Consider the following 11,605-nt stretch of genomic DNA (forward strand, 5'->3'; position numbering starts at 1 on the left):
GCGGCTGGCCCACGAAGTCATTTCTGTTTCCACAAGTGAAGAAGAGAGGGGCTCGAGCCCGGATCATGCTATGGCCCAAAGCTCTCTACCCGCACAGGTTCTCTCCGCCTGAAGCCCTGCACTACTGCAGCTCTCCTGGAATTTGGTAGCTTTCCAGCAGCACGTTTGCAGCACAAGCAACAAACCACAATCAGCTTTTGAGGAGTCTTTTTTATTAAGATAAATCCAGCAAAATTCCTAACAGTGGGTACATACAACCAACCTGCCCTTTTAAAAGAAATGTTTGTATTTCATTTAAAAACATGATTACACTTTTATTTATTTATTTTTTTCAAAACTGACAAAATAAAATTACATTTGGGAAACAACAGATTTCCAGCTCTTAGGTTTTTCATGAAAATAGCTCACCTTCTTTATAAAAGCAACCCACAGAACCACTGGAATGTTTAACACGGTTATTTGTTTTGAGACCTCCCCACTTTAAGAAACCATACAACACATACAAGGGTAAAATTAAAATCTGAAGTCTGTAAGCATGACTTACACAAAAAGGGACACACTGACAGAAGTCAAAAGCTACCACCACTTATTCTTTCCATGTACCATACAAACTATTACAATCACAAAATTTAAAAACAATGATTTTTTTTTTTGTTTTGTATTGTTTGTTAGGGATTTAATTCCCAAGTAACCGAGATGAAGATGTTCCATAATTAAATTCATGCTAAAAAAACCTGCATTTATAAAATAGTTGATAAAAATATTCCTCTCTGTTAACAATACAGCATGGAGGTACGGATACCAAATGATGGAGATATAGGGCAGGGTTAACATTACTCGGACTTGGCTTCCTTATCATCAGATGCTTCAGCAGCTGGTGCCTATAAAAGTGTTTGGGAAGAATAGAAATATTATTCGTAATGCTAATCGGATTCCATTCTAACAAGCATCAAAGAGATACTAGTTTGTTAGCACAGACATGGACACCACTTTGCGTAGACAGACAAGAACGCACAGCTACTACAGAAAATATCAACACAACATCATGTCGGCCGGTAATTCTAAAAATTAAAACACTGACGAGTATTAATTGATGATCGAGTTAATTTTGGAATGTTAAGTGCCTCCAAAGAGGCAGAAGTTTAGAACGTTTTTTAGCTCAGGATCAATCATACGCTAGGGAAAGTTCAAGTCCTCAGCTCTGTAAGTCACAGGGAAGTGTAAGAATTACACATAAAACCGTGACACTTGTCTGTTGTCCAAACTTCGGGGCAATTGGTTCTCACCTGTTTTCTCTAAAAATGTCTGCTATTACTTTTTAAGTCAACACATCAAAATGGCAAAGCTCTTATCAAAGATCCTTTGAAGTACATTAGCCCAATATTAATTTTTAGCAAAGAAGCTCCTGAATTAGTTTTAAAAATGAAAGAATAAGCAACCCATTAACTGGATAATGATACTCAACACATGAAGAGAGATCACTGTAAATCAAAAGCAACAGAGAACACAACAGGCTAGTCTGTGCCTACGGGGGCAAAGGGAGCCCGTAGCAAACGTGGCGCTTCTACTATCAGCAAGAACTGTGCTAGGAAAAGGCCATCAGGAGCTGACTGAAGCTCGTAGCTAGTCCTAGCAAATGGCAGCTCTTAGGTAAGTAGCTGATACAGTAAGAACCTGTAAGAAAGAGGCTTGCAGATCAAGAGACAAGACCAAGTTTATTTTGCAGATCTCTTGTTGAATTGTTCTGAGGCGAAGAATTGTTTTAAAGAATTGTGTAAAACTTAAAACCAGATTTCTGGCACAGGACCAACCCGTGCTGAGCAGAAGAGGCAATCCAGCAGTCCAGAGAGGCTATGCAAAGTCAGCTCAGGGTTGGATAGCAATCCTACTGAGCTCTATTGTTCCCCACATATTCTGCATTGCTCTTGTGCCAACCCTGAGAGGGACGCTACGATAGCACAGGCCACCTGTGGAAGGGCTCTATCACACAGCAGGAATGAGTTTGAAGGAGAATGCTATTCTTTCAGGCTCTCCCTGGGAGTTGCCCTGTGCCGATACTGCGGCTGGTCTGTCTTTACAGGACGGCAGTGAAACACACCACCTTCTGACCAGGAGGCCCAATCGTTAGCTCCTGCAGATGTATTACCAATACATCTGTGTTTATTCCCATGTTTACTGTAGCTAAAGTACCTCATTAGTTTTGGTATCTCCGTTTTCAGAGTGGTTTTCTTCTTTAGCATCCTCTTGTTTAGTTTCATCTTTGCCTTTGGCTCCTTTCTTCCCTTTTGTTGCTGCCTTTTTGTCCTCCTTTTTATCATTTGCTGCCTTTTCTTTCTGTTAAGAAAACAGACCGTGATACGGTAAACGCCGATTTCCACCTCGTACATCTGCATAGGCACATTCTCAACTCCAAAACCATCTACACAACCCGCTTCTACACACTGAACTTCCTATTGACAAAGATGAGATGAAAGTTTCCAAGGAGAAGTGCGTTCCTTCTACTCTGTCCTGAATGTGCGACTGGGAAGTGCATAATATAAAAGCAGCCATGGCTGGGGTTAAAAGAATTCCTATTTTAAATAAGCATTCAATTAAATTAGCTAAAAAATGTTGAACTGGCCTGTATTTCTGCTGGGCTGCTGAAAGGCATACCACAGAACAAAAAGAACATGTACAACTAGTGGAAATACCAGAATAATTCAGATGTGCTATTAATGCCTATTTAGAAAACTGTAACAAAGCTGTAGTCAAAGGACTTTCCCCCTTCCCTGCCAGAAATATTCCTTACTATAATAAACCATTTGTGTGATAGACAAGTTGGGGGCTCAACAGCATCACTTCAATAACGGGAACTTTGCATTTATTATTTAATGGCAGTTTCTTATATGTTTCTTATATGTGGATCAGGCTAAATGAAAACAAACCTTGATGCTACAACTTCTGTAGTAATAGTTTTCTATATGGCAAGGTCAGATCCCAACCCCAATACAGTAACAAGCACGACTCTCATTAGTTTCACTTCCAAGAATCTGCCTCTTGCTGCCAATAAGTAACTGCACTAAGCAAACTAGCTTAGTTCCTCGCTTGATTAACCTAGTTCCATCAAAGGAACCATAAATATCTGCAAAATCACTACTCACAGGTAAGTGAAGACAAACAGATAATTACTGAATATATATGTATCTCTACTCAGAAGATGGAGCTGTCGCAGCGACTAGAAGTTACAAAAAGCATACTTTCTTATTTCAACACCTCGCTTTTGAGTGTACAAAATTAATATACATTAAAAATGAGCTGCTTGCTCAGGGTAAAGTCAGATACAGAGTATAAGGGGCAAAGTCACCTGATTCTTCAATGATACTGATGATTAAAAATTCACCAAAATTAACCCCAACTCCTATAATAATGCAGAAAATTTAAGGCAGGAGGTTAGCAGCGCTCAAATGGGTGAGGGTCTCTTTCCCCTCTAACCTCCCACTCCCCAGTGTGACCTTGCTGAGGGATTTCAGCCCATCTGGGGAACTACACTACAATACGGTGTTAGGAGCCCCCTTCTCCTGGGCTGTGCCCACTCTCAGCAAGCCTCTCCTCCTCTCTGAGGACTGACTTATCAGTGATATGTGGTGGCTCTTTCCAGGAGAAGGAAGAGAGTCATCAGAGGAAGAAAGAGAAGAGTATGCCTCCACTCACTCTTTTATCCCTCTGTTGGCTGAACAGTCCTCCAACTTTCAGGAGAAGGAGAAAAAAGATAAATATCACAGTAATATCAGCACCCAAGTATTCTGGTACTGTTTGGCAGTAAGATTTAGAATTGCAGTACTACTATGGTACTGGTTTGCTCTGTCACTTGGACAGACCTTATCAGGCCTTTGAAGCACATGTAAGTCGTCCACTGTGAAGGGTTCCTCCGGGAGCGCCCGTACGCCCCAAACTCATGAGCACAGGCGTGTTAGTCACTTGCTCTTCCAGTGTAAGCCATAAAGGATTTTTAAAGACTTGGGGTTGTTTGAAGAAGGGTATCTTTTCCCTTACCCCATTTAAAAAAGACAACAAAGTATTAACAGAGCTAAAACTGTAATTCTCTGCAGCCCACTCTTTGCTGGTAAAGCCCCTCTCAAGAAAGCATTTGAGGAGAATCCACAGACACTGGCTTCCATGGCTGGACTGACCGCAGAGGAAGTGTCTCGCAGCACACAGCTCTGAGCGAGGATCCCGGGATCTCTGCTCTGTTCCGCAAGATCCATGGCTTCTGGGGACAAGCTAACGGCTATTCTGTAAGGGATCAAGCCCCCTTCCACAACCGAGTGAGTCCAGGAAAAAAAAACACCCAGGGAGACAATGTTATTTTTCAATTTCCAAGCTTCTTCCACCTTCAGCTAGTTCTGAGCTAATACCATTGTATTAATTTTCCTGAATATTTTTTCTATACAGATGGCAACATCAATTCAGTAATAAGGTCATGTGTTTTATAAAGTGATAAAACTTTTTTCCCAGCTCTATGTTTTTCAATGTGGCTAAGTTTAAACGGTGAAATCTATTCTGACACACAAAAGAAACATTCAAAGAACCTGAAGGTTATGAAGTTAAGCATTTGGGGGAAACAAGAATTAAAGATGCCTGCACAATTCTTATTACATCCCCCTTTGCAGAGATATTGATCCAGTATGAGGAGCTCTAGAGAGCCAAAAATGCAACTCAAGTATCCTGCCTTCAAACCAGCACCTTAGAAGCAAGAGGACCAACGCTTTCCAAGTCCAGCTGGAGGGCAATGTGCGGGGCGATGACCAAGGCACGACTCCCAGCAGAACTAAACCGTGTATGATCCCAGAGGGAGACCGCGCCACACAGCTTGGGCAGTAAGGGACCAAACTAAGTTTTGACAGTCACTTACAGTCCTTAACTTTTGAATGCTTATTTTCACAACTTCTAAGATTCGGTTAACGCAGCTTTTGTGTACAAGCCCTGAGATGTTTCCATAAAAATAAAAAAGCAAACTTGAAAAAAAGAAAATACCAACAACGTGCGTCGTATGCAACTGCACTGACCTCTGCATGGGTCATCAGCAGAGGCTGAACCCAGGACTTTTAGATCCCCAAGCCAGCTCTCTGCCACTTGGGCTGGAAGAGCGGCCGCCAGCAGCAGGCTCTCCTCCTCCCGGGGGAGCAGCCACTAGAGGGAGATGCAATCCAGAGCGTGCCAGCCGCTCGCACCACAGGAGCGCGGAGCAGCAGGGTTCCCGGGTTCCCCTGACGCTCCGGAATGGGATCTAGAAATCCGGCTGCACGAGCAAGACACAGATGTGAAAAACTTGCTCTGCACACCACTGCGATTACAGAGCTGAGATGCGGGGTCCCCAAAACGACAAGCGGGGTTCTCCTCCTTGTCCGTTTCTCATGACATCTCTGCTGCTCCATATAGCAGGACTTGGAGGTCGAACAGTTTTCATCATCTGGAGGTCTGCTGTGCCATAGGCAGTTGCAAGGCCTTTTAAATGTACAGAAAAGAGCTCCCGGTTCCCAGCCTGTCACCCCCTTCTGTAACTAAAGCACCTCTCACACCTGTGCTTTGCCCATATCACCATCCAAAACCACAACAGAAAATGTATGATGGGAACAGGTTAAGAAGAACCCTAAAGTTTTGTTGGGGTTTTTTTTTCCCAGCTGCAAAATCCTAACACAATCTGAATATTTACAGATTTAAATCTTTAAAAAAAGCACTGCAAACTGTGACCGCTGGGGAAGTTTGTGACAGGAAGGGGGTATAAAGAAATACCTCATGGATTGCAGAACTGTCCCCTTTTAAATTTCAAACTGTTGCTCCAAAGCAAAAAGGGGCTTTAAATAGTTTCTTTTCTAACTATACTGTCAGATATGCCAATATTTTTGTCATTTCCAAAAATATCCAGCTTAAGGAAACGGGTATGTAGAACTTTATCCCTAGTGATTAAAAGTTGATAAACTGATAACTGAAAAGAGTGCCTTTGGATGAAAACATAGTAAGAAACTGTAATTAAAAGCATGATTTTCAATGCCCTCTAATTGACTCTCTGATCTCTATTCAAAGCATCGTTTTCCCAACAATGCTTTAGATGAAACTTCGGAATGGCCTCGCAAGGCAAGCAGTAAAGCCTCACCACAACTGATTTAAAAATCTGTTCGGTTTACCACATTCCTTCACTAGGAACTGGATGAAACTACCTTTACATCTTTCACGTTCTTTTAACTCACATAATTCAATCTTAACTCTTTAACGAAAATCATGAAAAACCAAAATGGTTAGTTGTGGATGTTTTTTTCCCCCTATAAACACCTTGAGAAAGAAAAGCATAACTTCATCTCAAGAGATCTCGGAACACTTACCTTAGGTGCTGCCTTTTTGGGCTTCGGCTCCGGTTTAGGCGGAGCAGGTTTCTGTACAAAACATACATAAGAAACAGAGTCAGATGAACGCTATAAATGTTTTAGCAATATGTTGATAACTTTTGAAAACTATTCAAACAAAAAATAGCTTAGAGCTGCCTGCTTCATTCTGTAGTACAAAGGAGTAAATGTCAGAGACAGATCAGTATGTTTCGTTATCCAAGCCCACGTTTCCTCCTGTATGTTACGGTGGTTATGGTACAGTTGCTGATAGTAGTAGTAAGTGGATCATGACTGTGTCTGGGTGTCACTGTCTGCTGTGAAGGCAAGCGTGTGTCAAAAATGAAAGGTATTAACATTCGGACATAACTCTACGTACGAATACGCATCTTAGCTTTCACTAAAATTAAGTACTTTCTTTTTTAAATAGCAACCATTATCCACTTGGCATTCCCAAGATGGCCTAAAAAAGGGCTGGGTGCACTAAGTGTCTGTAGAAAAGGATGCCAAGAGCCTGTTTAAGGCTGTGACTTTGGGCTGAACCCTACCGCATGACACAGATTTACACCCTCTAGGTCTCAGTTTACCCAAGACTTGGGCCCGTAAAATCAATGGGCAAATTACAAATATAAGGAGAGAGCAGGCAATTTAGAGAGCTATGAGCAGGTATTTGTATGGAGAAGACCTACAGAGAACAAATGCATCCTGAAATCAATATTCCTTGACTCTGGATACTCATGCATCCAGATTGCATGTTAACTAACACCATGTTGTATCTCACGTGAAATGTCTAAAAGTAAGCCTGTAATGTGTCGATACTCAAGGACTGGAAACACAGAACAGGAATTTTACTTTTAAATATTGCAATACTCTAACCATGCCTTTCACAATACTGGTGGAAAAAAACAAACAGTTTCTCTATAACTGTCCCCTAGAACTTAGCATCCCACGTGATGTAATATTAAAAGAGTAAATACAGATACTTACAGCGGATAGTCTAGCCGACCTTCTCTTTGGCTGCGTAAAGAAAGACGTGTCACTAAAATTCAGAGAGCATATAAAGCAGTGCTTTCTCAGAACTGCAACCCAGAATAACGCGACACATGCACTACGTCAGGAAGCCCCATACAAATTCTAGGATTTATGCAATTACGGGCATTATGGCGATGACTTCCCAAAGGCGCCGTTTTGTTCAATAGTTCTCACTCTATGCCGCCGCCCTTTTACCCCGCTGAGGTGGTAAGTGATGAAGTTTCTTTCCTTCCAGGAGTTGTGCCATTAAGGCTCTGCCACCGAGCCACTGCCTGTAAGGCTAAAGGGAACACGTCCCCATTGGAACCGACGGCCTCTGGCCTCAGCCCGGCGGAGCTGCTGGCTGCAGCCGGGACACCCAGCGCCCACCTCAGCTGACAGGCCAAGGGATGGGCCTGGGCACCCTGAACCCAGGCGCGGGGCCCGGGCCTGCACCCACCCCCGGGGGCCGCAGACCCTTGTAATTTATATGGAGCACCACAGAAGTTCTTGGAGGAGTGGGGACCGGCACCAGAGAAGCAGCTCCTACCTCCTCCTTTGCCTCGCCTTCAGCTGGAGCCTGCAAGGAAAGCGAGAGACTGAGGTGAGAAGGCGGTGCCATCCCCCGCGCTTACCGGCCGGAGACCTGAAGGGAGCCCGGTGGCAGGCAGGGAACCCCCAAAACCACCCGGTAGACCCCACGGGGGTGAGCCGCACCGCCCGTCTCCCTTCCCCGCTCCCCGGGCCAGCAGCGAGAGGGGAAATCGATCCCCCCCCCCCGCCATCCCCATCGCCTCACGGACTACAACTCCCACAATGCCTCGGGGCCGCCGGGCGCACGTCACCGCGCCGAGGCGTCTCCGCGTTTAAAAAGTTCCCGCCAAATTACCTGCCACAACAAGGTCGTCGCCGGCCCCCGCGCAAGGACAATGCCGGCCACCCGGCCTCGCCGCGTTCGTACCCGCCCGCGGGGCTTCGACCCGGTTCCCGCCGCCCCCGGCCCCGCCGACGGCGGGGCCGGGGGCGGCGGGAACCGGGTCGAAGCCCCGCGGGCGGGCGGGGGTCCCGGCGGGGGGGGGGTCTCGGTGGGGGGGGCGGCCGCGCCGCCGCCTCCTCCTCATCCTCCTCCTCCTCAGCCGCGCCGAGCAGGGCGGCCAACGGGGACCCTGTCGCGGGGGACCTGAGGTCGGGACTGGTGAAGGGGGTGGTGGTTGTGGGGGGTGAGGGGGTGTTTGGGGGGGGGGTGTGTGTGGAGGGATCCGGTGGAGCCCGCCGAGGCGAAGTGAACTAATTATGGTGGTGAATTCCCTTCCTTCAAGGACAGTTTCAAATTCTGCGCCGCCTAATGGCACCGAATTACCATTGCACAACCATCTGGTATGACAAGAAGTGGGAGAGGAGAGGAGGAGAGGAGGAAAAAAAAAAAAAAAAAAAAAAAAAAAGGAGAACAAAGGCAAACGCAGGAGAAAGAGGCACCGTTTAAACCCAAATCCTCTCGAGGAATGGCCCGATCCGCCCTAAAATGCTCCCGGAGGTGGCCGGGAGGGCTGAGGCCGTTCGGCCCCGGGGTTTTCGGCGCTGGGCGAGCGGCAGAGCCCTCCGTGCCTAGCGCTGCCTGCCTGTGTTCTCCATAGGGGCAGCAGCAGCACTATGGCTGTTTGTAATCCAGCATGGAGACACTGCTCAGCCTTCTCCTTGCAAACAAAACAGCCCAAAGTGAACTCACAGGCTCCCCTGCCCGCGCCGAGCAGCCCCAACACACGCCCTAGCCCTCTCCCTCCAGTCCCAGCTCCACTTTAGCACATACACAAAAAATTAAAAATGCAAAAACTCCACATACACACACACGCGCGCGCGCAAAAATTTACAGATAATTTTGCAAATGCTGCTTTGATCTCTCCCCTTCGCTCCCCATCTGTCTCCCCTATTTTTTTTTTTGTACTTACCTTTCTTTTGGGCATAGTTGCACCTTAATAGTTGATTGCAAAATATATAGGTATATATAAAAAATAAATGTGACCACCAAAAAACTGTTTCAACCGTTCTGCAAAATTGCAAAAAAAAAAAAAAAAAAAGAAAGATGTATAAGGGACCAAGAGTTAATTGCAGCAGAAACTGAACAAAAAAAAATCCCCCCCTCTTTATTGCAAACAGTAAAATACACCAACACGCAACCAAACTGCATGAATGGGGAGCGCGAGATGGGCCCAGCCGCCGAGTGACGGCCGCGGCGGCCAATGGGAGCGCCGGCAGAGGCCCGGGAGGCGGGGCGCGGGCGGGGGGGCGGGGCGGCGGCCGTAGCGCGAGAGACGCTCGCAGACGGAGGGACGGCGGCTCTACGCTGTCTGCGCAGCGGAGCCGGCCTAAAGCGCGCGGTGAATACGGCGCCGCCGCCGCCGCGGCGGGGAGGGCGCCGCCGGCAGCCCGAGCGCGGCCCGCGGCGGGCGGGCGGGCGGGGAGGCGAGGCGAGGCGGAGCGGGGGCAGCCCCCGGCCCGCCGCCTCTCCCAGCGCCTCCGCGCACGGCCGCGTCCTGCCCCGGCGGCCGCAGATTTCCCCCCCCGCCTCCCACCCCCCCCACCCCCCCCGCCTCCTTCCCCGCGTTCCCCCCAGAGGCCGGGAAAGAAACTTCCCCGAAAGTTACCACAGGCCGCAGGACGACAACATGGCCGCCTCGGCGGCGGCTCCGGCCCTCCTGCCGCGCGGGGCTGCGGGGGGCCGCCATGCCGCGGGGCGTTGCGGCCTGGCAGCCGAGGGCGGTCGGCGGTAGAGGCCGGGGCAGGGGGGAGCTGGGCCGGCCGGCGGCGGCCGCCATCTCCCGCCTTCTCCCGCCTTTGCGGTACCTGTGGGGAAAGGGCCGTCAACCTCCCCCCCCCGCCCCGGGTTACCTCAGCCCGCGGAGGGGGCTGCGGCCTTTGTCCGCCCCGGCCCCGCGGGGAAAAAATGGGGTGACCGTAGGGTGTAGCGGCCTCGGGGGCTGGGCAGCAGCTGGGCAGGGATTTTCGGGGCCAGTTTTGGCTCCAAGTTGCCATTTGGGCTGTTACATCTCGGCTGAAGCGTGTGAGGTCTTTCCTGGAGCTGGGCCTGTGAGTTGGAGGTAGGCCGTAAGGTGAAGTCTCAGACTTGTGCACGGGTTAAGGAAAATTTGCTCTTGTTTCCATCATAACTAACTGCAATCTCTGTCAGGGTTTCCGCCATCTATTTTGTGTATTTCTTTGGGGAAAGCACAAGGCGTGTATTAGTACCACCTGTAGGACCAAAGCACTTTGCAACTAGGACTTAAAGCAGGAGCTGCTGCTCTGAGGTGTGACTGTTCCTGCCAAAAGCCACTCTAATTTCTTTCTAAAAACCTACAGTAAAGGAGATTCTGCAGTCTTCCTAGACAGCCTGTTTCAGCACTCAACTGTCCTTAAAACCACAAAGTTTTCCCCAGCATCTAAACTGTACTTTAGTTGTGAATTTAAGTTTCTTTGCCCTGTGTCTACCAGATATAAAGAACAATTAATAAGCATCAATTTACACTAACATTTTAGATACTGTATCATTTCACATAATACTATCATATTCTCCCTTAAACTTCATTTTTCTAGACTAAACAAATTCTCATAGGTGTCATGATCTCATAGGCCATGTTTTCTAAACCTTTTATCGTTTTTAGGCTGCTCTGGACTCTTTTCAACTTTGCATTCTTCCTTACATCTATATCCAATAATCAGGTTAATTAGGTAACCTATCTCAGCGTGGCATTTGCCGACTTTGCAATAGCATCACCATATTGGTTCAGATTCTTTTTCTGATCCCCTGTAATCCCCGGATCTCTTTCAGTGCTGCTCTCTGAACAGCTGTTCCCCCTGTTCTTGACAAATTCATGGTGACTCTTTGATTTGTCACTTTTTACATTGCTTCATTCTCAAAAGCGCTTATATGTCAATAGTTGATTATTTTCCTGGACTTTGGAGTTAAGCTGAGAAGTTTTCCATCCACGGGTCCACCTTTCTCCCCCTTCCTCCGGTCAATGTAGAACCATCAAATGCCATGATTCTTCTGTTGCTACACACCAGTTACTCAAAAATGTCTACGACTGGCCGCCTAAATACTGGGGATTGCATTTTCCAGGCACTGCCGACCTCAGTGTAACCACATAACCAAATACAATTTAGTCTGTTCTTTCCTGCTGCTACCTGTTGCTGTCATCTTCCTAAAAAGGTTGTGTTTGGTAACTGGTGGCAATTCACTT

The 11,605-nt window shown here is 47.3% G+C and overlaps 1 protein-coding gene across 2 annotated transcripts; it reads right to left on the reverse strand.

Annotated features, from left to right (window-relative positions):
• Positions 1-195: 195 nt before the first annotated feature.
• On the reverse strand, positions 196-9,533 carry HMGN5 (high mobility group nucleosome binding domain 5). Of its 2 annotated transcripts, XM_050901832.1 has the most exons (6): positions 9,317-9,533; positions 7,921-7,950; positions 7,347-7,376; positions 6,360-6,410; positions 2,191-2,334; positions 196-881 (listed from the first exon to the last, which is right to left on the reverse strand). In XM_050901832.1, the coding sequence occupies exons 1-6, from the start codon at positions 9,329-9,331 to the stop codon at positions 834-836; spliced, it is 318 nt and encodes a 105-aa protein (XP_050757789.1). In that variant the 5' UTR covers positions 9,332-9,533; the 3' UTR covers positions 196-833. The 2 variants fall into 2 exon arrangements, with proteins under 2 accessions (XP_050757789.1, XP_050757788.1); XM_050901831.1 differs by lacking the exon at positions 9,317-9,533 and having other exon boundaries at positions 7,921-7,992.
• Between the last annotated feature and the right edge of the window lie 2,072 nt (positions 9,534-11,605).

Source organism: Gymnogyps californianus, chromosome 9, assembly GCF_018139145.2.
Source record: "Gymnogyps californianus isolate 813 chromosome 9, ASM1813914v2, whole genome shotgun sequence".
Taxonomy (NCBI): Eukaryota; Metazoa; Chordata; class Aves; order Accipitriformes; family Cathartidae; genus Gymnogyps; species Gymnogyps californianus.

Excerpts from the sequence above, each read along its gene's own strand:
- HMGN5 (XM_050901831.1), bottom strand. The coding sequence starts at position 7,992 with ATGGCACCGCCTTCTCACCTCAGTCTCTCGCTTTCCTTGCAGGCTCCA. Across the intron at positions 2,335-6,359 it reads CCAAAAAGGCAGCACCTAAG|AAAGAAAAGGCAGCAAATGA; the intron begins GTAAGTGTTCCG and ends TTTTCTTAACAG. Across the intron at positions 882-2,190 it reads GAGATACCAAAACTAATGAG|GCACCAGCTGCTGAAGCATC; the intron begins GTACTTTAGCTA and ends ACACTTTTATAG.